Source organism: Syngnathus floridae, chromosome 1 (assembly GCF_059516105.1).
Source record: "Syngnathus floridae isolate MCC-2025c chromosome 1, RoL_Sflo_1.0, whole genome shotgun sequence".
In the NCBI taxonomy this organism is placed as follows: domain Eukaryota; kingdom Metazoa; phylum Chordata; class Actinopteri; order Syngnathiformes; family Syngnathidae; genus Syngnathus; species Syngnathus floridae.
Genome location: NC_142413.1, coordinates 14,675,430 through 14,702,705, shown reverse-complemented (window position 1 = coordinate 14,702,705; position 27,276 = coordinate 14,675,430). Strand labels below are relative to the sequence as shown.

General features: G+C 41.1%; 1 protein-coding gene across 1 annotated transcript in view; it reads left to right on the top strand.

The window, feature by feature from the left end:
• fat2 (FAT atypical cadherin 2) overlaps positions 1-18,535 on the top strand; it is an 80,898-nt gene extending 62,363 nt beyond the window's left edge. Inside the window, exons 23-29 of the mRNA XM_088374907.1 lie at positions 812-966; positions 7,124-7,538; positions 9,324-9,477; positions 14,805-14,904; positions 14,970-15,115; positions 15,827-16,086; positions 16,671-18,535. Coding sequence (XP_088231033.1) covers positions 812-966; positions 7,124-7,538; positions 9,324-9,477; positions 14,805-14,904; positions 14,970-15,115; positions 15,827-16,086; positions 16,671-17,164 — 1,724 coding nt within the window. The 3' untranslated portion in view covers positions 17,165-18,535. The remainder of the gene's footprint in view (positions 1-811; positions 967-7,123; positions 7,539-9,323; positions 9,478-14,804; positions 14,905-14,969; positions 15,116-15,826; positions 16,087-16,670) is intronic.
• The last annotated feature ends 8,741 nt before the right edge of the window (positions 18,536-27,276 follow it).

Here is a 27,276-nt window from a genome sequence, read left to right as displayed (position 1 = left end):
GACGTTCTGACTTGGAGCCGGCGGCGTTTTTGTCTTTCAGCTTTTAGAGCAATCAAAAACAGATCAAAGGCGCTTTCTGATGGTTTTTGAGCTCCTCCTTTCTTCCGTGGTGTCTGACAGGCAGCAGATCAGAATTGATGCTCACTTTACAGGGCGTTTTATCTGCGCACGACGCTGCCATCTTGAATACCTGCAGGATCCATGGCACGCGCATTCGTTGCAACTAAAAGGGTTCCCACATAAATGATGTTAGCATCTGTTGAAGGTAGACATGTTGGAATGACTTCACGTCAGCCATTCAACAAATGTTCGAAACCCTATCCCTACCTTGAAACTCTAGCCCTGCAATGAAACCTGAATTTAAACTGCTAACTTTGTCTGTTTTGAAACCCTACTCTAATTAATAACACTGGGTACAAAACCTACCTCAAATCCTAACCTAATTTAAAATGCTAACCTTATTTGAAATCATAATTCCAAACCCTAATTTTTGTTTGCAAACCACATTTGAAACTCTAAACCAGGCTTGAAACTTTAAGATTGGTCTGAAAGCTTAGTTTGAAACCCTCGTTTCTTTTTTTCTTCCTTTCAGGCAGATACAAACCAACATGGTCAGTGTCATATAACAGATAACAAATGAGCAAAGTGGGAACAAAAGTCAATACACCTGCAAAAGAGTGGGAAGCAGAAAATTCATTTAATCCCACCCTCATCCATCGTTCAAATTGCAAAAACCCTCATTTATAAAGCAATGTATGGCAAACACCTTGGATGGCCTTGGTCTCAGTGCGTCACTGCATTTGTGTCTCAGAATCGGCGCTGGGGTTCAGAGACGAAGGCTTCCTCAAGTACGTCCACGGCATGGACGAGGACCAGCAGGACTTCACCATCTCCCTGAGTTTTAGAACCTTCCAGCAAGATGGTCTCCTAATGCTGGCCAATGGTACCGACTGGGGAAGCTTGCAGGTAATTCAAGGCTTTCAAACTCCACCAAGCTTAGGTCTGCGATGAACAGACCCGCAAAAAAAAGTCTCAAAAAAGATCTCTGAAAAGATCCCGGGAGATTTTTGCTTCAAGCAGACGTTTTAGCCTCCTCTAGCTCTGTTGCAACTAGATTAAAAACAAACACCAAATTTGGTTGGCATGTCTGTCATAAAGAGACCCACAGAAAGGTGTCACAAAGCCATGCCTGAAAACACACTGAAATTCAGCAAATTCTGTTTGGTTGGGCCATTTTAAAGTCATTTTTGCATTTATTCAGGGGTCCTTCAAAGACAAACATGCCGGTGAAGTTTGATGACGTCATCTTACTTTGAGTGATTATTTTGTTTCATTTGAAGGATTTTAGGACATTATAGGATGTGACTTTACTTTTTGTCAGTTCACTTGAATAAGCCCTGCTTGCCTGCCACATGACGGCATTCCTCATACAAAGCATCTCAAGACTTTTGAAGACCATATAATGGGCAAAAGTAGGAAAAAAATGTATCTCTCACTAGAAGACGCTCCCGAGCTCGCACAACAATGTGTGAGCACGTAACGGTTTGTATTGTACGCAGTGGCCATGAATAATTCTCTGAACAGATGAAGTGCCGCGTGATGCCGCCCCTCGCGGGGGCTCAACGCACCCTGGCAGAATGTTCAATCACCTTGATTCGGGAAAAAAAATCTTTCAAAAGATCACCTGATCCCAGAGCCTGCAGTGCCTCACTGCTGGGTGTTGGAAACACTTAAAGAAGGATTCTTAGGGAGCGCAATGGACTTCAGAGAGAATTTGTTAAGATGGTCATCTGTGGCCTTGCACCTTGGGTTTTGAGGGGAAGGTATTTTGAAAGGTTAAGGCAAAAACAACAGACTCGGGTTCACACCTATTTGTTTGGACATGATGGAAAAAATAAAAAATTAATGTATTTCCAGGAACTTTTACACCAGCTGTTCCAAGTGTCTTTAACTGGATTTACAAAATATGCCCCCTGTCCCTTTTTCACACTGCCTGACAGAACGTGCTTCTTCCCATCACCGGGCAGCATCTTAACACATTTTAGAAAGAGCTACAAAAACTGCCACTAGGTATGATTTTCAGCAAATAGCTCAGGATAGAAAATGATGGATGTTGCACAGAAAAAATAGATGAAATTACTAACAGTGAGCTGAAAACAAGCGGGGGATTGTATTCCTTCTTCCACTTCAAACATTGAATTCACAGGTTGGTTTCCACACACTCCGTTCCATTTTGATGCCTTTTGAACAGAACTGTAACAAAAGGGAACTGAAGGATAGAGTGAAAGGGCTTTGTGTGAAAGGTAACAATGAGAAATGAGGGTATTTAGTGATCCCCTTTAAATCTTATATCCATCTTCCACCGCTTATCCGGAGTCGGGTCGCAGGGGCAGCAGTTTCAACAGGGGTGCCCAGACTTTCCTGTCACCAGCCACTTCGTCCAGCTCATTCCGGGGATCCCAAGGTGTTCTCAGGCCAGTCGAGAGACATTGTCTTTCCAGCACGTCCTGGGTCATCCCCAGAGGCTCCTACCAGTGGGACATACCCAGAACACCTCCTCAGAGAGGCGTCTAGGAGGCATCTTAATGAGATGCCCGAGCATCCTCATCTGGCTCCTCTATATGCGGAGGAGCAGCGTGTCCCTGCCGGATGACCGAGCTTCTCACCCTATCTCTAAGGGAGAGCCAATAACTCTTTTCAGCCACTTGCATCAGAGATCTTGTTCTTTTGATCATGACCCCATAGCTCGTCCCCCTAGGTGACGGTAGGAACGTAGATCGACCGGTAAATTGAGAGCTTCGCCTTTCGGCTCAGCTCTTTCTTCACCACGACAGACCGGTACAGAGTCCTTATAATTTTCAAGTACCTAAATTTTAGTCATAGTTTTAAAGTGTAAATACTGTAAACCACAAACTACGATCCAAACATTTTTGTCTTGTTTCAGCTTACATTTCACATTATGGTTTCATTTTGAAAAATGCAAACGAAGAGCACTTATACACAGCAAAGATTTTCCATTAGAACGGATCTAAACTTAGCTCCTCCCCAATATACAGAGCTGGTCAGATTTGATGTCAGATTTATTATGATGTGCTTTATTATGTTGTTTTCTTCACGTGCTGGGCCCCATAGGTAAGGGTGCACTGTTTAAAATTCACTGCCCACTAATTGCTTACTGCTTTCACGCCCTCAGCGCACATACGGCTCAACAACAAAACCCAAGAAGAATCATACCTGAGCTCTATTGGGATTTTGCATTTCCATACCCGCCTCATACAAAAAAAATGAAACGTTTATTTGTCCCATGTGGATTATAGAGCATGAAGAAAAATGTTTGCAAACATTCCATGGTGATGGTGTGGGAGCATTTTCAGACTGGAATGCGCACCATCCTCCTGGAATCATTGTCACATGGACCACGCGCTCCACCAAAGACGCCCACTGGGTTATTTTACCTAGTCTCGCGTCATATAGGCAGCTTCTTCACAGTAATATATGTAAATGTTCCTTACTAATGTATGATTCCACCTGTGCAGGGTTTGGTCGCTGATAACAAATGCAATATATGTCATTTAAACATATTTGCTCAGGAGATTTTAAAAAAAAAAAAAAAAAATGACGGATAAAGTTCCTCAAATATGATGTTGAATGACAACAAAAATAGTTGAGTTTAACAACACAACTTTGAACTTTTGATAAATGATAAAGGCCACCTTGACCGGCTTTTTTGATTTATTACAATGATCTGACATCTTGAATTAGCTATATAAACCATCAAATCTGAATATTAACGTGAAGTATAATCTAATCTTGAGTGATTTTTTTTTTATATTTACTGGGCAAAGTCCTGAAACTTCTTCATGAGGATTATTATCTAACAAGTGAATTAATATCCAACATTTAGTATAGTTTATAGTTTCAACCATTTTTACGCTCACATTTTGTTGATGAAAAGTGTCACCTCATATTTTCTATTGGAAAACAGAAAACATTGATGCCACAATTTAATTATCATGTTTATTAAAAAATTCTCATTTACTGACATTAATTTCTGGACAATTTAAATCAGTTTATTCCAATTCAAACCACAAAGCCTTTAATCCCCTACCTAGTCCTAACTCATTTGTGGTAGACATCTATCTATCTATATATATATATATATATATATATATATATATACATACATACATACATACATACATACATACATACATACATACATACATACATACATACATACATACATACATACATACACATATATATCCTGTATTTTGTCTTTTGCATATACCTACTATGTACATCGTGTAACTTAGTATTATCTCATATTTTGGACAGATGTGGTGCTGGTTTGGCCAACATGTGCATATTGCTCACTGGGGTCTAAGGGATTTTCAGGGGGTTTGTGTTGAATCTTCAAACACATGGAAAATTAAAAGGAACATTGGATATGAGTGTCTTCGGGTTTTCAAGATATGCACCCTCATTAAGCTGGTTTGCCAGCGACCAATCACCCCCACAGAAGAAAAACAATCTGCTAGGTAGAGCTGTGTATTATCCGTACATTTTCCTGTAGTTGCAAGTTATTCGGCAAGCAAATATGCATATTTGAAATCCATTTCATCTATGTCCACACAGTGAGTGACTGTCATTTTTTTATGTTTTCTGAGCCACATGGGGGCGCCGGTTAGTACAAGCAAAGGTTTCCCAGAAGTGTAGTTGAGAACCTTGCTGTGCCACTTAATAGGCGTTCGCTGTCAAGATGGGGCTATGCATGCCAATGAGCTCCTCCCCCACTGGCCTTTTTTATTACCGATGCATACTAAGCAAATTCGATGAGGCCTTTATTTTTATTTTGTTATATATACATGTTCTTCATTACTGAAGAGCTGTGTGCGTGTTTGTGTATGCACATGTGTATAAATAACACACAAGCGTTGTTCAACACCCACTCCACAAGAAGCTCCCACAGTGCAGTGTTGCTCGGGATCGTTGATTTATGAAGTTGCGAAGCCATGGAACTTTTCCAGTCCCTCCGGAGCTCAGGTTGGCTTGATGCCGCGCTGCGCATCGACTGGTGCTGATGCTGTAAATCCTCCGAGCAAGCCGTCTTGAAATATCTGGCAGCAAAGATGACACCCAGTGATGTAAAATAGATTACAAGGCAAGGCCGCCTCTTGTCCTGCCGTCAGCACTTGTTCAGCACGTTTGCCACGATAAGGATGCCGCCGTACCGGCAGCATCAAGTCCCGTCGTGCCTGCTCTGCCAACTGGCCTCCCACCAACCTCCATGTGTGCTTTTGCATACACATTAAAGGAGTGTTGGTCATTTCTCAGATTCACCATTGCCGCTATGGCAGCTTTTTTTGTGACCACATGACCATATTGTTTGTATACTGGAAGATAGTCGTGGGCTAATACAAAGATGGCTTCCTATGAAGTTTTGATAACTGGCTTATATTTTTAAAACTGAATGGAAGGACCAGTACGTTTCTTTTACCATTTTGTCTATGTGTGGAGCATGCTAACACAAAAACAAGTACAGTTTACTAATCAGTAAATATGAAATGAATTATAAGTGGTTTGTACCACATAACACTCTTTGTGCCACGTAAATGATAAAAACTAACTAAAGTCATTGTCACCACTCATTGGTTAGTATTTTGGGCTATCTGTGGCGTGCATCCTAGGCTTAAATCCTGAGGCTGAATTCGGGGCCCAGTACGCCCCCTGTAAATACAAGCAACGCATAAAAGGCGGGAGAAGATTTGTCTGTGGGAATTACGAGAGCAAACAAGCATCAATAAAACATCACAGGGGCTGCACTTGTCCTCTTTTGTTTTCTCTCTCTCTCACTGCTTCTGCGATAAAAAGCGCTGAGTGAGCATAAATGCTAAGAGGCGCACTGATGTGGAGCCAAAAGCTCATTTTGCATTTACGGGTAACGCAGACTCCTGTCTTGTCAATGTTTGTTTTCCCCCCACGCCGACGCTAACATCCCAAGGTCAACACCATTCCGCTCTAACTTGATGCTGCGTTGGCGTCATTTGAGTTCATAGTGGGAGGAAGGCACTGGATTAGTCAAAATAAGCCAATTATTCATAAACGCATGAACGAGCTTTTCTAAAGAAAAGTGACGCTGTCACCCAAATGACAATAAGACAATAAGAACAAATGAAAGTTCAGAACCACCATTAAGTGTGAAAAATGTACCTTATGGTCATTACGTTTTTCGTTTGCTTATTATTAATATTTAATTATTATTAACATTGAACTAGAGTGCAAAATCATCTTTTATTTCATAAAAATAAAAATGTTTGATGGGTAAAAATGAAGACACTAAAACTGAACTAAATAAAACTAAAAATTTGATGTTTATAGTCAACTTTGAAAATATCCATTAGGTTCTTTAAAAACTATCTCAACTTTCTGAAATATAAAAATGAAGATTATGAATCTTCTTTAATGTTTACACAATATTAGACTATATCGTGTTTATTGTTTCTAAAAATCAAGGTTTATAAATGATCAGCAAGTTTTAAAAACAATCAATAATCCGATCAGAAGATGGACCAATTTATCCAATCAATGTTGAGTCAACCCCCCCTGAATCTTACAGCAAATTGGGAAAAATGTATTTTTTCTAGTGAGCGTGCATTTCTAGAGGGAAGGGACAAAATTGGAATTGTACCTTAGCCAAATTTGCATATGCCATGGTGAGCGATGCGTAGTGTGTCCACCAAATTTAATTTGATGTAATTTGTAAAAATAAATAAATAAATAAATAAAGCAATAATGTTGCTAAGAATGACGTCACTTCAATGATTTGTTATACTGGGATCGAGTCATTTTGGGCAGATAATTGAAGAGAAGATAGATCAAAACTTTGGGAACGAAGAGTTTAAATAAATGACTGGATTGGAAAAAGAAGATAGATCAGTGAAATTGTCTGTGTGAGTGCAGAGAGGCCCAGGGAGTAGCAACGCAAGCCCCAAAATCTTGAAATTGGCTTGAGACAATTCATGTGACTTGACATGTGGTTTTCGACCTAAACCTAAGGTATTTTTTTTTGTAAAGATCTAAGACTCAAAGTTTCCGACTGACTTTAATCTTCCATCCTCAGGTGAATGGCGGTCATCTTCACTTCTCCTTCAGCTGTGGCATCCTGCCTCCCTCCCGCCTGGCCCTGGCCTCCCCTGCAGTGTCCGATGGCCGCTGGCACCAAGTCCTGCTGGAGGTGAGCGCCTCGTCCTTGAGGCTTACTTTGGATCACCGGGCGCATGCCTCAACCAGCCTGGCGTCGCCATGCCGCCTGATGCGCTCTGGCGGAGTCCTGCTCTTTGGGGGTCACCGTTTCCATGGTTGCCTGGAGCACCTGGAGCTTAATGGGGAGCCGATTAGAGCGGGTAATGCGTCGGAATGGAGCGGTCCGGGAAGGAGGCGGGTGTTTGGAGTCTACAAGTGCTGCGCCCCTGCGGGACCCTGCGACCGCAACCCATGCCAGAATGGCGGAGTCTGCCATGAGGACACCAGTGGAGGTGAGTGTGTGCGCATGTACGCGCAGTTTTTTGAGAGGCTGCGACCGATTAATAGCATTTTAGTTCATCTGGGCATTTGGGATGTGGGAGGAAACCAGAGTGCCCGGAGAAAACCCACGCGGGCACAGGGAGAACATGCAAACTCCACACAGGGAGGGCCAGAGGTGAAATCGAACCCACACCCTCCTAACTGGGCGGACGTGCCAACCAGTGCGCCACAGAGCCGCTTACTGTAGTTCCGTTTTTGCATATTATAAGTATGACAAGTTTTGACAAAATTAAGGGTTTGCATGTTTTGCACGCAGCACTTGCATCATCTTTTGATATGAAATATTGCCAAACTTTAGAGTGCTTCTCACTTGATGCCATGTTGGAAAAGTTCAACAACCAAAATATTCTTGTGTGTGATGTCATCACTTATTTGCGACATAAGATTCAATAGGCACTTAGTTTCTTCTCCTCATTTGTGGTATAAAGCTGCGATGAAAGTCACGTGAGTGAATAACAACGACCTGTAATCCATATTCTATTCTGTCCTAACTTTCATGCTGAGTAACTGCCAGCCATTCAGCAACGTGTCCATCTCATTATACAAAAAGAACACACAAAAACTGCACAGAAATAGACTCCAGGCTGGAGTCCTATGCTGACCCTTATTAGCATTTTAGCTTATCACAAATTGGCGAGGACGAGGATTCTTCTTAGTAAAGATAGCAGCTCACCTCACTTTGCAATTCAGAACAGAGCCGATAAAGATCATACCTGAAATGCTTCACTTTGACACTGGGAGGTTTGTGTGTGTGCGTGCGTGCATGCGTGCGTGCGTGTGTACTTGTGTAAATGAAAAAATAACTTAACAAATTTCACTTATTCCAATAATTTGCTGGTATTTTTTTAGAGCATATTTAAGTCCCAATGATCATCACACACACATCTGGGTGTGGTGAAATTTGTCCTCTGCATTTAACCCATCCCCGTGTGATTTTGATCCATCCCCTGGGGGAGAGGGGAGCAGTGAGCAGCAGCAGTGCCGCGCTCGGGAATCATTTGGTGATCTAACCCCCCAATTCCAACCCTTAATGCTGAGTACCAAGCAGGGTGGCAATGGGTCCCATTTTTATAGTCTTTGGCATGACCCGGCCAGGGTTTGAACCCACAACCTTCCAGTCTCAGGACGGACACTCTACCACTAGGCGACTGAGCTGGTCCATATTCCCACAATAAACAAGGGAACACTGTACTGTAAGAAGTAGTACACTAGTACTGTGTACTAATATTACAGTAGTCTTAAGTATCACATTACTTAATGTAGTTTTACATTACTAGATTGACTTTAGTATTACTACATCCTAAAAAAACTGCTGGGTTAACATTTGGACCAACCCAGGAATTCTGCTCAATTTGACTGAACTTTGGGTGGTTTTGCAAAAAAGAAAATGCAGTCAGTTCAAATTTTAACCCAAATTGGGTTGTTTTTAACCCAGCATTTTTAAAGGTGTAATGTCATATTAGCAGTGTTACAAAAGAGGTCATATTGTTGAATTACTAACTTTCCTCGTAAAACTTTACCTATGTGACTTCAAAGTTACTCGACTAGTATTTCTTTAGTATTACATTACAAGTTACTCATGTTTGACCGACATGTGGTTGCTGTGCCATGGTAGAATGTCTAAATATGATGTTTTCAGTTTGTTTTCCATGTTGAGATCCATGCTGGTGAAACTTGGGAGATCGTGATCATCTTCTTATTTTCTGTTTGTGTGCATGTGTTTTCATCATATACAGAGTTGCGCTGCAGGTGTGCAGGCACATTCCATGGCTTGCGCTGCGAGCGAGAACACAACCCATGCACCTCCCAGCCATGCACCCATGGTCGCGTGTGTGTGCCCAAGGAGCAAGGATACATTTGCAACTGCTCAATGGAAAATGCAGACGCACGGTAAGCTTCTTCCCCTTCTTCCGAACCCAAAACCCAGCTAGAATTCTGGGCAGTTTTGTGTCGAATGACTCTGAATGTAAGCAAATATCACCTGTACCAAGGCCAAACAATCCTAAATCTGACACACCAATGTGATTGGGCTCGACTCCATTCCTCCAAGTGGCGGAAATGTAATGTAATAATGATCATTAATCATCAATAAAGTAATTGACCAGATGGGTGCCAACACACACAAGATGTATTCAATAACGGACTAAATTTCCGACTTGCTCAGTAAGTAACAACTAATTATCTGACTCACTAACTGACCAAGTAAATAACTGTCTAATTCACTCAACTGATTAACTCACAAAACAGTTGATTAATTCGCTCATTGACTATTTACCTCACAAACTAAATCACTCAGTCATTAGGTGCCAACTGTCTCACAGCAACTGACTGACTTACAAAAAAGACCCTAACCCAACTCACTGACTGTCTGATTAACCCACTAACTCACTCAATAACCAAATACATCATTCACTGACTAAGCCACCAATTTAGCAACTAACAACTTCATTAACTCACTCACAAAGTTAACTTCACAATTAATTCACCAACATATTCACTGACTCAGTGGCTAAAGAAAAAATTGACTCACTAACCAACTTAAAATAAATGATGCACGTTAAATGGATGCCAACTGTCAAATGCAGAACTATATTGTAGAGTTGACTAACTAACTAACTAACTCACTCACTCACTCACTCACTCACTCACTCACTCACTCACTCACTCACTGAGTGAACGATGGCTGTTGATACCAAGTTTTTTAACTAGCAAACTTACAGACAAATTCACTAACTTACTACAAAGTAATTACCTGACTAAGTCACCAGCTAATGAACATACAAAGTGGGTGCCAACCTTCACCCGTTAAGTTGTTTTTACTAACTCACTCATCAGCTTATCAGCTAATTCACTAGCTCACTCTCTAGCTCGTTAACCAATTCACTAGCAGACTAAGTAACTAACCAACCCAAACTAATGAACTTTCTGACAAAGTGGATGGTAACTGTCAAATAGTAAGCATTTTCAGGAACTGACTAACTAAAATGTGTTCCTCACCGAGGGGAACGTGCGTGCGAAGGTAGCAAATGTTGGATCGGTCAACTTTTTTGATGAATGTGGGCACAAATCAGAGGGTTGTCTCTGTCATTAGCAACATTTAGCGACTTTCACCGTCAAAGATGGTTTTTGATAATAGGGAAATAAAATAATTATGTGTACCTCATAACATTTTGAACAAAATACGATTGCTTACAGGTTGGTGCAGGCTGGCGCTTGTCTCCAAATTTCTCTTTCACAAACTTCTTCACCACTCTCTTTTGCTATATTTGTGTCCTTAAACTCATCCAAACAAAGTGTTTGTCACTCCTGGCATGATGATCACTATGATGAAATGCTGCTGATGTCTCACTGAGCAGCAAATGCTTGTGTATGTTATGCATGAAAGCATTGGAATATACTGAAACCGTGGTCATATGGTTGCAAGCATTGGCAAATAAAAAAGAATAAGCTTATGACTGTTTTGGAAACACTTGCCACTGTTAATGAAACAATTGATTTGCAAGGAAATCCCAATTATGTTCAATGAAACAAGAAATAAGTGTTGGTGAACATCTTTTACAAGCTTTTAAGAGCAGACATACTATCAGTTAGAAGCTGCCTCTCCTTTATTTAGGATCTACGTATACTTATACTTAATAATATGTGCTCGTTATGCCATGTGTGTGTGTGTGTGTGTGTGTGCGTGCATGCGTGCGTGCGTGCGTGCGTGCGTGCGTGCATCCGTGCATGTGTCTTCTACAATGAACTCGGCAACTCCTCTTTAGCGACGTGATCGGAATGGAGGTTGTCGACCTTTCCCCTCGGCAACCTCTCTGAAGGCTTATGTTCTGCTCCTGCCTCATAATGACTTCTCTACGACTCGCTTACTTGTCGCAGAGAGGTTGAAAAGTCGGCAGGTGGCCTGTAGCGGGAAGGACTAATCGACAACCTTGCTGAGCCGCCTCCTCTGGTGCTTTAAGTAAGAGTGGAAAAGGGATGACGTTCAACGCGAACGTTAAATTAGTCCATTAGTTGTAACAATGTGCAACATCATAATGCCTAGTTTTCACTATGGCACATCCACATTGACTGGTCAATCACGTTTTAGATACGTAATTTTATTTTTTTACACCGAAACAGGATTAAAATTTATTACATTTTGTTTTTTTTTAATAAATAAAAAGATTAGAATTATTGATGCAGTTTAATATGATTTGTATTTTTATTTGACTTCTCTTATGCCTCAAACGATTTGAGATTGACTGCATTACATTTCATTTAAATTTATATTTTTGTTATATTTTATTTTATATATATTTATAACCTTCATGTTTGTGTAAGCATTCAAAATCAACTCACATGACCCTGCAAATGGTCAGAATTAACGTGATTAAAAACATTTTTTTAATATCATTCAATATAATTTTATTTTATTTTAGTTTTGTAATCAGTCAGAAGTGATGGGCTGACTCCTAGCTAAATTTTAATCCGTGTCAAGACAAAAAAAAAAACGCCTTTTTCAGGCATTTTTTTCATTTGCGCATATTTGTCTGATCGCGCAACTGCAGAGCACCGCCGAACAGGCAACCGTAGCGCGTCGCCCACCGCGCAACTGCACCGCGCTGGTCGCATTATTGTGACAGAGCCGTTGCTGAAATTTAGAAAATATTTATAAAGTCCTGATGTACGTTCCAAAATTTAAGCGGACCTAAGTGCGCAGGGAGCTTAATTTTGTCCAATCGCGCAACTGCAGCGCACCACCGAACGCGCAACAGTAGCGCGTCGCCGACCGCGCAACTGCACCGCGCTGGTCGCATTATTGTGACAGAGCGGTCGCTAATATTTAGAAAATATTTTTAAAGTCCTCATGTACTTTCCAAAATTTAAGTGGACCTCAATACGCCGGGAGCTTAATTTGGTCCGCGCGCCGGGCGCTCCCTGTCGCAGTGTTTTAAGAGCGTCTTTGTGTTTTAGGATGGCTTTACTGCTCCCACTTGCTTTCTTTGGAGGAATGATTAGGGGTTAATACAATCCTCAAAGTAACAAAAATACAATAACAACGGAGTCAGTCGGCATCCGGGCCACGCGGTCGGGTTTTCTCGGGTCCTCCCGGCTCATCTCGCGAGGTTCGACCTACGAATTTTGTTCGACAACCGAGGCAAAAAAATCTCGAATTTTTGCTCGGATTACGATTTGTTCGAGAACCAGGACGTTCGAAAACCGAGGTTTGTAAAATAAATAAATGCAGCTCACTGACAAGTGCCGCTATTTGAGCTAATTTTCTAACAGTCCTGCGGGCGACTCATGCGGTCCGCACGGGCGACCTGGTGCCCGCGGGCACCGTGTTGGTGACCCCTGATCTACACCATATGGTGGCCGCCAAAGGGCTTTACAAAGCCTCATTTTCACTTAAGTTATCCGTTCCTACTTGCCACCGAGCCCAAGGGGTACTCAAGGGAGACGTTACTCCAAGGAGGGAGTTGCTGATGGGGTCATGGACTCAATATTCTCACGTTTGTTTGTATGCGCTTCTGGCTCACACCGGCACACACTACTACAGTAATCCCTCGCCAATTTGCGCTTCACCTTTTGCGAATGAGCAACTTCGCAGGTTCATAAGTGACAGGAGAGAAGCGTTTAAATACACGCTGATAGCCCGGGGTGTGCCTCTGAGCAATGTGCGTCACTGCGGACGTGACTGAGTTCAAGGCGGCAGCTGGCTATACACACTGATGCCTGAGTCGGGACACTAGGATCAGTCAGTCCGTTACAATATCACGTTTGTTCTTTGATTTACTGTAAAGGTGCAATGCATGCACAGAACAGTGTGGGAATGGTAATTAAGGGAATGGGAAAAGATGGATGGATGGATGGATGGATGGATGGATGGATGGATGGATGGATGGATGGATGGATGGATGGATGGATGGATGGATGGATGGATGGATGGATGGATGGATGGATGGATGGATGGATGGATGGTTAGATGATTTTGTATGATTGTTTATTCATAGATTCAGTCATTGAGTCAGCCATTCATTCATTTATTTATTTGTTTGTTTGTTTGTTTATTGATTTAGTCATTTATTACAAAAAGGTTATTCTCAAGAAATTACAGTAGTCTAATAGTAATTCAGTTGTTTGATTGATTAATTTGTTGAGCCCTTAGTTGAACGGCCTCATCAACATGTGGACAAACATGCAAAATGTTTACAGAGCACACAAACTAACCGTGGTCAATGAACCCCATATTGCTTTACCCTTGCTATTTAACTATGTGATCAGTGAATATTTGATGTTGTCAACATGCAAAGTGTCAGAAGCATTCCTGCAGAATCCTGCCACGACTCATAGCATCAGAGCCTCATTACGATGCGCCGTCACATGCCTGCATACCGGAGCGCGTACCTCGGGTTGGCACATGCACGCGATTGGTAGCTGAAGCGATGCGCACACATGAAGCAAGCGGGAGGGTCATTTACATATCTCTTCTTTTGTTCATTGTAATAACGCAGTGGCAGAGAAGCTGCAGCAGGGAATGGTGTAAATGGAGGGAACACACACACACACACAGGACTCATTAGTATTATAATTATCAGCATCGTTTTTATCATTATCAGTTTTTGCCAGTTTGTTTTCTCGCAATTGTTTCCTGATTTATTATTATTATTTTGTGATGTGGTGACTACAGCAATTCTCCAGTTTGTGTAAGCTGATTTGGGTTTAGCTGGGTAGATTGTTTTTGATGCTTGAAAAAACTGAATGTCCAGATGAACAAACAGCCACCTGTCAAACAAATCCAAGGTTAAACGACTTTCCAGCCGAAAATTCCCGCTGGTAGGGCTGGCGCTTACTTTAAGGGTAAAAGATGGGTAGAGGGATCACACAGAATAACATAATAAGTGTCTCCTTTGATTTGTTCCAACCTTTGTCTGAAACCCTAACCCTAACCCAGACTTGAAACCCTACTTTGAAACCCAAACCACTGCTTGGACCATTAATTGAAAACTCTACCCCGATCTTGAAGCCTTAAATTTGGAGTCAAAGGCCTAATTGAAAGCACAACTATTTGTTTAAATACCTTCACTTACATTTAAACCCGACCTCTGGATAAGTGTTTTTTGTTGGTCACTACATTTTGCACATCCAAAGATGTGCTAGCATCACATTTATAAAGAAACCAAGCTTAAGGTGGACTGAGCCCACATATTTTACGCCCTGTCTTTCCTGTGGCGCAGGTGTCACAACGGCGAGGACGTTTGTTTTCCCAATCCATGTCCCAGCGGTTTCCAATGCCAAGTTTCCTTTGGATCCTTCCACTGCGACCCTCTACCGCAGGTCAGTCCTCAGTCAGGTCATTTTGTAGATGAGCTGGCTTGACCGTGGTGGGTTGTCTGTTCCAGGTGTCTCCGGTGGTGGGCTATGTGGAGATGATCGAGATTGGCGCCAGTGTGCTGGGCCTTCTGCTGCTAGTGGCCATATTTGTTTGCATACGTAAGCGCTACGTCCAACAGAGAAAGGACAAGAAGATGAAGAACGACTCCAACGGGTAATGTCACTCTATTCTTTGTCATTTATGTCCCATTTTTTTGTTGTTTTTATTTGATTTTATGCCAACAGCCATCAATTTAGGAGGGAAAACATGCTGACACACTTATAGCTACTATTACATATATTTGAGAACAGTTTAGTTAGTTAGTTAGTTAGTTAGTTAGTTAGTTAGTTAGTTAGTTAGTTAGTTAGTTAGTTGGTTGGTTGGTTGGTTGGTTGGTTGGTTGGTTGGTTGGTTGGTTGGTTGGTTGGTTGGTTGGTTGGTTGGTTGGTTGGTTGGTTAGTTAGTTAGTTAGTTAGTTAGTTAGTTAGTTAGTTAGTTAGTTAGTTAGTTAGTTAGTTAGTTAGTTAGTTAGTTAGTTAGTTAGTTAGTTAGTTAGTTAGTTAGTTAGTTAGTTAGTTAGTTAGAAATTATACAGGGTGGAAAAATTAAGGTTACACTTTACATTTGTTTTTGTTATGAGGATGTTTACAAGTTAGTCACTCCACTCCGTTACTTTGTTGGTCTGGTAGTAGGTCAGTCAGTAAGTCATTTACTTTGTTGAAGAGGGCAGGCTATTTTCCAGCTAATCATACCTTTTGACCTTTCTTCATGATGTTTCCAAGCTATCCAATTGATGCCAAGTGCAGCTGGTGGTGTTTTACGTGCATTTTTTATGTGTTGCCATAAAAAAGAGAGAGATTCTGACATAAAATGATGTCCTATCAGTTACACGGCATCCACATTGTGCAAGAGCCCGAAAGCTTGTGATCAGGACGGTGGCCATATGGAGCTCAGCTGCATGACGTCGCCTGCCAACGACCTTGACCACTCCCCCTTCCGTTCACTGCGTCCTCGCAGCCAAGCGCCCACCGACAAGTCGCATGGTCCGGTGGTCTGCAGCGTGGCTCCCAACCTGCCCGTCAGACCCCCATCCAGCTCTGACAACGACTCGGTCAAGAAGACTCACTGGGACCTCGACTATGAAGGTGCGTATGCATGCATGTGCGGTGTATGTGTGTACGCCTCTATTTTGGCATGAAAAAACACATACATATATGATTTCATGACAACAAATATTACAGCTACAAACACACTGCCTTTTAAAGAACAAAGACCAAAAACTCAGTTTATAAAAAACAGGGGATTGGGGGTTGAAGTTTGATTCTAGAGGATTGTGCCAAGCACCCATCATCAAACACGAGGTTTGGACACGAATTATGTTCTGCTACTACCACACACAATTCAAAATCTGAATTGCAGGCAAGGTCAGCAGCTGCCGCCGTGCAGGAAATGCAAATGCCAATGCTTTATTTACGTAATGCACTATAGTTTATGCACTATTTATGAGGCCTTCAAATACTTTGGAAGATGCATCTAACATTGGACACTTTCTGCAATAACACACAAACACCAAACAAGCGCTTTTCTGAACAGACTCTGCACAACTACCTGAAACCAAACCAGCACACAATGTCAACCGGATATCGTGGGAATCGGTGAAAATGTCACTTTAATAATAGGAAGTATAACAATCAAAACTGTTTGATACGTATGTGTGCTTTGTCTTCAGTTTATCCGGCTGATCCCGACTATTTTGGACGCCCCATGGCCGCTGCCCAAGAATTCCCTCAATTTGACATTGTGGAAGACGTCTACTCGACGTCAGACTCGCGGCGAAACTCTCGCTTCGGTGGCTTCCCATTCCCGCTTGAGCGCTCGGATCGCCGCGCTCCGCTTCCGCCGTGTTACAGCAACCAGAACCTGGACCACTTTTTGGACGCTGATGGCATCCCCCTTCCGCGATCGCAATGTCCTGACGCGTACACATCCACCAGCTACTATTCGGCGAAGCATGCGAGCAGCCTGGACGGGCACACAGCGGCGGGTTACAAACGGCTCAGCGTGCGGCTCAGCGTGGCCGGTTCGTCCTGCACCGAGCAGGCAGCGGTGCCGCCCAACATCGCCGAACCGCAGACACGCCCCGGCGGGTCCGACCTACGCAGTTGCGACAGCGCCAGCATGCTGGAGAGCGACTTTGGAAGCTGTGAGGAAGTCATGTTTTAAGACGCAGCAAGGCTGACCAACTGTGCGACATCCCGGCAGCTTGCAGAAGAACTCCGATGTTTCATTTTGAGACAACCTTTCCTTTGTTGGCTTTCAAGATACCGAGCTCACCGTTCAATGTCTTGTCAAAACTGACAAGAAGTAGACGCTGCCAAGGAGCGGACACTAAGAAAGTGGAAACTGACAGGAAGTTAAAACTGACAGGAACGCGACACAAACCGCAAACTGATGGGAAATAACAGGAAGTGGACAATGACTGTAAGTGACGGGAAATTGACAAGAAGTGGAAACTGACAGAAAGCTGATACGTACAGGAACTGGAAGTTAAAACTGAATGACATTAGTGTTCTACGATCGTAAGATCATTCTAAATGCCTCGTCCTTCATGTCATCAACAGAGGCCGGATCCTCTGAACAAGGAGCAAAATGAATGCTGAAAAGTTTTTCAAATGAAGTGTTACAGCTGTCAGGCTTATTATTGTGAAAATCCCAGATGCACCTCCTAGTCACATACTAACCCTAACCCTGAACAAAGCGTAATAATGTCAAAATAAGAGCATCCATTTTCTTAGCATGTACTTTTTTAAGGTTTATTTCTGCTCTTATTAGTCAGACTGAAATAGAAGATTGATCTTTTGGTTTCAAATTCTAGATGTACTTCTTGGTCACATGACTATTGAAATATAACTGAATTTCCACAGTGCCAAAAAGTGGGCATCAACTCAGTTTTATTGTTGCAATTTCCCTGCAACTGCTTTTACATTGACAGCCTTAAATCGGCCTTCAAATCTGACAATACTGAAAATGCAGCCACGATTTCTAAATAAGCGCCAACATTTATACACGTTCACTACCTTCTAGTTTTTTACTGTTCATTTCTTCTTCCATTAGTCTGACCGACTCAGTCAAAAAAAAGGCTCATTCTTTTATTTTGAAATATGAGCACCTCCACTGTTTCATAAATTTTCAAAACAAGACTGCCAAATAGTGAGCATGAGCTCACTTTGATTGTTGTCATTTCTCCGCAACTACTGGATGACTTTCCATATTACAAGTATTGAATAAAGCCATACTATGGACTTCAAAATAAAAGGACCTTTTCCCTCCTTACATCAACATTGTTTTAGCACTTCTTTTTGATGGAAACGTGTTTTGCGACAATGTGAAATGTTTTGTGTATAAATGTGTATTGTTCATATTGTGTTGAAGTGTGATGTGCAGTTGTGTTGAATGTTCATTTTGTTCCAATCAAATGTCACATAGTTTATTTTTTTAATGTTTGTTCGCTGTGAGATTGTATTGTGATGCCAGCTTTAATGTATACACCAAATCTGAATATCACAATAAAGACATTACATCAGACAAAGTAGACTCAGTCGTGGTTGTGCTTGATCATCAAAGCTCAAAACTTCAAGTTTTTTTCCATTGAATAAATCAAATTCTTTTAAGAAAACCAGTGATAGCGTTTTTTATGATTACGTTCTTGAGAATTTGTTAAACGCAAAAAACAACTTAATTTGGCTCTGAGAGAACTTTCACTAGGGCGCTTTTATCATTGATGCTCGTAACAGCATCTAACAAAAAATGGCATGTTTACAGTCTAACTATTTAATAAATGCCAGAAAAACCAAGACCTTCTCTGCCTCTGCTGCGCTAGCATTTGAGAAGTGGTAATGAGCCAAACTGCCAGCAGAAGGTAGTAACGCACCATTTTAGATTGTAATGAGGGGGACATTCCTAATCAGAAATGGGAAATCCAGGTGGGATATGGGAAATCAAGGTCCTGAAAATAAAAACTCTGCAACAGTTTGCATTTAGTCACAGGTAAATGAACTTGTTTTAGCTGTCCTGACAAACTTTTATTTTATAGGTCCCACGAGAAGTGTCTCTTGATTCGCTATGCGTGTGTGGGGAGGGGGGGCAGGAGTTGCAAATTGCAGGTTTAATTTTTTAGCAAACCTCATCTGGAACTCGAGACAGAAACCTTGTCGTCTACTACAGACTCCACACACACGCAGCCAATTAGAAAGGGGAAAGCGGGATATGGCAACTTTTCACTGATTGGAATGTATTCACTGACTGAAGGACTGACTGATTTATCTTAAAAGAGCTTTCCACAGCAAATTATTGGCAAATACTATATATATATTATATGTTACCCTTTTGCACAATGGTGGTATCATTTATTTATTTATTTTTAAATATTAATTATATGGGGAAAACTCACAATCTTACAAGAGAACCAAAGATAATCCAATTATATGCGTAAAATATATTTTATCATATTCAAGATGAATAGTATTTTATAATAAGTTTTAAAATAAACGTTTTCTAAAAAATAGTAACAAAATAGTAAAAAAAAACTATTATAAAAAAATTTTTTTTTTTTCAAGAAAAAAATGTGCACAGACACACTCACCTTGCTGGCGTTCCTGTAAATAACATTAGAAATGAGTGTGTTGCTCCACTGCGTTGCAGTTTCACATTGATGAAGCGTGTGTGTGTGTGTGTGTGCGTGTGTGCGTGTGTGCGTGTGTGTGTGTGTGTGTGTGTGTGTGTGTGTGTGTGTGTGTGTGTGTGTGTGTGGGTGGGTGTGTGTGTGCATGTGCGTGTGTGTGCATATGCGTGTGCGTCAAGGGAAGGTGAGCACGTTTGTATGGTGTTTGTGTGAGTATTTGATGAGACATCAAACAGCGTCCATTATTTCAGCACCTCAGGTGTCATCATTATCCATTAAGAGAGGATGGTAAGTGCGTGCGTGTGCGCGTGCGTGTGTGTTAACGATGTACACGCTGGAGGCATTTGGTACAATTCATCATGAATTGAATTCATGAATGGAAACAGTAAAAAGTGAAGCTTTTCCGTTTCTGTATTTGGGCTTTTGCATTCACATATAAAAACAATGATTGTTTTATAGGTGTCATATTTGAGTAAACTCCTTGATATTTTATTCGTTCGTTTTCAAAATTACAGTCTTTCATTTAAACATGTTTAAGAAGAAAAATTATTGAAAGTTCTTGAATTCATTGCACAATGTTGTCGTGGTGATGCACAGTTTACAAAAAAAATCTCTGAACCTGGTGCATCATTGCATACACGTGAAACACATGAAACGCACATCAGACCTGGCAAAACCTTTTCTGTTTTATATGTCTATGTACCAGTACCCCAATACGCAAGTACCCAAATGTGGCCAGAATTATGTGGGCCCTTTATCGCTGTTCGCAGCTTTAGTTAAAATTAGGATTCTTCTGATTCATTCATTCATTCGTTCATTCATTCATTCATTCATTCATTCATTCATTCATTCATTCATTCATTCATTTTATAATGAATTGATTGGATTTGTGCTGGCTTTGCTTGTATTACGTGTGTGTGTGTGTGTGTGTGTGTGTGTGTGTGTTAGCGTACTTGAACACTTCTTCAGCGTGCTCTGCTTTAATATGCCTCATGAATATGCAAATATCGACACGCTATCTGTTTTACTGTATCAGCATGAGTACATACACACACACACACACAGACACGCACACACTAAAATTCTGCAGGAGCGGTCCAATTGCGTTGGTCTTTATGTGGGTGTGTCTGTTTTTTTTATTTTTAGAAATTGGCTCGCAAAATGCTACATGCTACGTTTGGCCATTTTCTCGGGCACTTGGACTGTTCTAGGTTGAGTCAGAACTGGTGAATTACATGTCTCACAGGCTTACATGTTATGAAAAACATTTTTTTACAAATTTGTTGAACGCTTGCATTTGGGAAACATCAGTATGGCGCTATCCATGGGTTACACACTGAACTGCATTTGACTTTTGCTTTCCGCCCACAGGGAGTTACGGTCCCCAGTGGCCTGTAGCCTGAAAATCACAACTCGTTGCTCTATCAGCCATTCAGTCAGATGGGTAATCTCATCAAGCGCATTTTCAAGGTAAGGTGGGGCTAACCTGAGCAAATAATCAGCAAAAGGAACCCATCATCGAAGAGCGGCCTTGACGTCGAAAAAAATAACCCAAACGCTTCCAACGCAGTCGGCTTATAGGGTTTCAATGAGTCAGTGTTTCTGGTTATTTATTAAAAACCGATTTAATGCTGAATGATGTTACCGAACTATCGTCTTTTGGTTCGTTTCAAACCAAGGCTCAGTTTGCCAGGCTAATGATTCAAATGATCTGAATTGTTATCAGGCTCCTGCAGAGCTTACTGATGTGCTGAAGATAACGGACTCAAGATATAAGCAAAAAGTATGACGAAATTAAAGGCCTGTATCATCCTTAACATCTTGGTTGACATCTTGGTAGCAGTAGTTGCAATATCAACAGACTTATTTTACACACTTTGCACATGCTCAATTATCTGAAAACTAAAAATGGGGGGGAAATTATGGAACTGAATGTCAGAATGAAATATTAATAACAAAAAGCTCCTACTTTCAGTAAAATTGTTAAAATCTTCATGAAATTTCTTCATTTTACTACTATAGGTTTTAATAGTTACCGGAATTCATTTAAAATTGAGGAGTATTTGGTCACCGTTATTGGTGTGTCTGACCTGATTTTATTATTGGCATGATGGGAAGCTTTTACGAAAATAATGAAAAAAAAAACATACAACATGACCTACTGATGTCTTATATGAGCTGTCTGAAATGGATTTAATGAAAGGAAAGTGTTTTAGCCTAGAAATTGTGTAATGTGTTGTATTTAAAGTAGTACAGTCTTGGCATGAACAATCATAGTTATTAATCTAAACACTCATGATGTCATTATGACTGCACTCTCAACACTACATTTAGTTTCTTTAACAGACTCTTGGCTTGAATGCTGACAGGGACGGCGCTACACCGCGGCTAAGGGGAGCAACAGCCCTATCAAAAATCCGTGTAAGCCCCAGTTAAGCCCATCCAACATTCTATTTGATGTTGTAAAATAATATAAAATCCAGACGTACAATGCAGACCCGTGTATAATAGCGCCTCTACTCCAAATCAACCTTAAAGACTTTTTTTTGGTCTCTGTATAATAAATACACTAGCCTCTTTTTGTTACTGTTTTAGCCAATCTGGCTTTTGAAGTTGCCCGCTGTTTCAATGTTTTACAGCACGAAGAATCAAAAACTGTTAACAAATGAACTTTGGTGACCTTCAACGAACCTTGCCTTACAGGTGTTGCAATGCGTATGCCAATCAACTACTGTAATATGCTTTTTAAAAAATCTGAAACTGACGGCATTTATGCGATACAACAAATATTTTTAATCAACTTTCACTCCCCTCACTGACTTTTGTTTATTTCTAACCACTGGTTGAATATATGAAGAACCAATTCAGAGCTCTGAAAAAATAACCCGAAAATTGTTCTTCTCCTCGTGAAGTGTGTTTTTCTGGAATGTGTGACATTTCAACTTATCTGTTTGATGAGGTTTGAACAACCGATGTCATCAAGGGGAGATGTTTCACTATTTCTCCAGCGTCGGTCCACTGTTCTAGTCACACATTCAACGATGAATGATAGTCCATCAAATGACTTCAGCCGCCTTCATAAATCCTCAACTAAAAAAAACAGGAAAAAAAGTTGAATTAGCAGAGTAAATTACTACTCTATCAAATGAATTTGCATTTCACATTCACTGTTTTAATGTTAACGATTATGAATTTTCACTTATGTGCAATACGATCAGATAAAACCACAAAGCAGTCTGACAAGCAATTTTCTGTAAGACATTCAATATACACTTGGTCAGTGAAAATATTCATTGATCCTTTGATTGCTTTTTTTTTTTTTATGAATGCCGCATAATAAATTCAGCATATGCGTACATCGAATGACAGTTCAAGGTCAGTTCCCATGATGGTGACAAAATCGCGTCTTACAAATCTTTGCTTTAATGCGTCATTAGCACTGCACAATTGACATATTTTTGCGTAGGGCCCCCTAGAGGTCTGAACCGGCTCTGCGTGTCCTTTAAAACTTGCTGGAAAGTTTTTCAACTGCTTACTGTTTTACTATTCTTGCTGCAGTGCCAAAGTATGATACGTCTAGGCACTGGTAAACATCTCAAAATTTATTTGGTCATAAACACGTGTATATTACTCCCTCTGGCTTGGGATAAAAATAAAATGGGGGGGGGGGCGGTATTTTGCACAGGTTGTTACGGTATATTAATAATATTTCTTTTAGCCCCGGGAGGAACAAAACTCCTGAAGCCGTGCCTGAGAGTTGAACATTTGACACCTTCTCGAATGTTACTTAAACACTAGGAAATGCATGCAACGATGCTGTCCATGTTAGTGTTGGCTCGTGAGTGAACGATTCATTCAATGAACGAATTTCTTTTCAGTGAACGAGTGAACTTTAGGAAGTGATTCGTTCTTTATCAAACTCATATGACTTCAACCAGTAGGTGTCGGTAATGCACATTGAAGCTTCTTCGTTTTGTTTTACGGAGAGGTGTAAAGCAAAACGAAGAAGAAGAAAATGACGTACGAACGAGTCGTGAATTGCATTTCCTGTTCACCAACTGAACGGATCTGTGCGTGAACGAGTCAGTAAGTGAGTGATTTGCATTTCCAGTTCATCTCGAGAACGGATCAGTGAGGGAACGAATCCTGACTTTCCCGTTTGCGAACGAGTTAATGGGTGAACTCCCTTCCCGTGCATCAACGGATCAGTCAGTGAACGTGTTGCGTCTCCTGGCGTGAACTATGTAAGCCAGAATGTAAAGAAAGAACCACTCACTGAAACACCATTTCTTTTATGCATGTTTTCTCCAAGCTAACGGCTAACTTTAGTGCATGAAGGGATGCGCCGTTATGCAACAACGGGGAGATTATGCTTCTCTTTGGCTAATCTTGATTTGATAACACTTATAGTAGTTTTTAAATAACGTGTATGCATATATACACTTAAATATTGTTATCCAATATATCTACTGCAATTTCACTTTAGATTGCTGGTTTGAAATGTACTTTTAATATTATTATTTTTTTTTTTAAATAAACATTTATGTTAAAACTTGTCTGGTGTTTTATTCCTTGTTTTTATATTCGCCAATTTCATTTGGTTAACTGCTTTATATGACATATGCTTTATTGGTGTCCCCCAAAATAACAAATGTCGGCATAACAGATTTTTTTTTCAACCTTTTATTCAAACACACACACATTCGGTATAATAACACCATCGACTACAATCCAACAAATACAAAATTAAAACATCAATGTCGGCATAACGTATGTCGGCTGGTATAGCAGCAACGCTGTCTGTCACTCACTCGTGAATCTTCGCGAACAAACGTGAAAATGGTGGTGTACCTAATAGAGCGTCCGAATGACGTCACGGATCAAACAGCCAATCAGAAAGTGGGGGTGAGGGCGGGTGTGGCACTTTTCACTTTCACTTAAGCTTTGATCATGAAAGAATATAGTGAAGAAGTGAACTGTAAACGCATCCAAAATGAAAAACCATGTCACGAGTGTAGCAGAGTTAATGCTAATGACTTTGAATTCAACAAGTCTCTGGTCTACTCACTTGAGCTGCTCCATTTACCCATATAGGGTACATACCTTACACTCAATACAAGCCGGGCCACAATAGTATAGTGGTTAGAACTCTAGACTCTACCCCCAGCGATCTGAGTTCAAATCCCGGTGGGACCAATAAAAACTTTTATCATGGAAAAATTTGCAACACAGGGTTAGGGGTTAGGGTTAAAGTGAAAAGTGCCACACCCGTGGAGGCGTATATATGCATACATGTTAGTGTACCTAATAACAGGCCACATTATTAGGGAAATATCATGGTCAAAGGTCACAGGTGTCAAGCTCTAGTCCTCGGGGCCGCGTTCCAATATGTTTTCCAAGTTACCCTCGTTAAACACACCTGCGTGAAAAGATTTTGGTCATTTTCACGTTCTGTAGGAGCTAAAACTTTTCACGCAGGTGCACTTAACGAGGGAATCACACGGACACTCCATTAGGTACACCGCCATTTTCAAGTGTACCTAATAACAGGCCACTTTATTAGGGAAATATCATGGTCAAAGGTCACAGGTGTCAAGCTCTAGTCCTCGGAGCCGTGTTCCAATATATTTTCCAAGTTACCCTCGTTAAATACACCTGCGTGAAAAGATTTTGGTCATTTTCACGTTCTGCAGGAGCTAAAACTTTTCACGCAGGTGCACTTAACGAGGGAATCACACGGACACTCCATTAGGTACACCACCATTTTCAAGTCTACCTAATAACAGGCCACTTCATTAGGAAAATAATCATGGTCAAAGGTTACAGGTGTCAAGCTCTAGTCCTCAGGGCCGCGTTCCAATATGTTTTCCATGTTACCCTCGTTAAACACACCTGCGTGAAAAGATTTTGGTCATTTTCACATTTGCAGGAGCGAAAACTTTTCACGCAGGTGCACTTAATGAGGGAACCTTGGAAAACATGTTGGAATGCGGCCCCGAGGACAAGAGCTTGACACCTGTAACCTTTGACCATGATATTTCCCTAATAAAGTGGCCTGTTATTACGTACTTGAAAATGGCAGTGTACCTAATGGAGTGTCCAAGTGACGCCACAGATCAAACAGCCAATCAGAAAGTTGGGGTGAGGGCGGGTGTGGCACTTTTCACTTTAACCCTAACCCTTAACCCTGTGTTAACCAAAAGACTTTTTGTCCCTGCCGGGACTTGAACTCATGTCACAAGTTGGAGAATCCAGAGCTCTAACCACTACACTATGGAAGCCAGGCTTGCAACCAGTGTTAGGTACGTACCCCATATGGTTTAATGGGGCAGGTCTGAATAGAGCAGAGACTTGAACTCAAAGTCATTAGCATTAACTCTGCTACACTCGTGACATGGTTTTTCATTTTGGATGCGTTTACAGTTCACTTCTTCACCATATTCTTTCATGGTCAAAGCTTAAGTGAAAGTGAAAAGTGCCACACCGGCCCTCACCCCGACTTTCTGATTGGCTGTTTGATCTGTGACGTCATTCGGTCTGGTGTATTGCTTAGTTCTGTGTGTTATTGAAGTAAAAAAAAAAAAAAAAACGGATCAGTGGTTGGGGGGGGGACGATTTGTTGAACGATTCGTTTGAATGAATCTTTTGAGTTAACTGATTCTAAAGATTCAGTTCACTTAAAAGAACTGAGAAAGGAATGCACGTCACTCGTCTGTGTTACAATGAACACCATGATTGTTGAAATAATGAATGTGAAGAAATGTCTGATTTTTCAACACCATCTAGTGGTATACTAACACTAATGCAACGACCTAACTTTGAAGCGTGTGCATTCTGAAGCACGCACACTACACGTTGCCTCACGTAGACCACACATTACAAGCTTAACAGCAATTTCTTCAGAGGTGTAACCAAAATGTTATGTTTTTTAGAAAATGTACGTTGATGTCATACATAGAATTTTTTTTCATATTGTTGAAGTTTCATATTTCAAATGAATGAAAAATCGACAAATAAAAAAATTCTACATTATCATTGTCGTGCAAAAAATTAAGTGGTGACGTTGTTATAGTGCAGTGGTTCTTAACCTGGGTTTGATCGAACATTAGGGGGATTCGGCCGAACATTGGGGGGGTTTGGTGAGTCGGTCTCAGGGGTTCGGCAGAGCCTCCACTGCGGAGGTCCGAACACACCTGATTTATCATGGAAATTCGTGATGCCGCATATCTGAACTCGTCTCGCAAAGGCACCCTGATTTGCACGTATGTAATTAGTTGTGAGTTCATGCATTGTGTTGGTTTTGTTCTTTAAACAAGGTGATGATCATGCACGGCTCATTTTGTGCACTAGTAACAAACATTGATGTCTTGGAAAATGATGAATTTGGAAAAAATATTTTTTTCAGAAATGAGGGGTTCGGTGAATGCGCATATGAAACTGGTCGGGTTCGGTACCTCCAACACAGTTAAGAACCTCTGTTATAGGAGAGAGAGAGAGAGAGAGAGAGAGAGAGAGAGAGAGAGAGAGAGAGAGAGAGAGAGAGAGAGAGAGAGAGAGAGAGAGAGAGAGAGAGAGAGAGAGAGAGAGAGAGAGAGGAGCGAGAAAGAGAGAGAGAGAGAGAGAGATGGGGGGGGGCTAAAAGCCACGCGCAAGA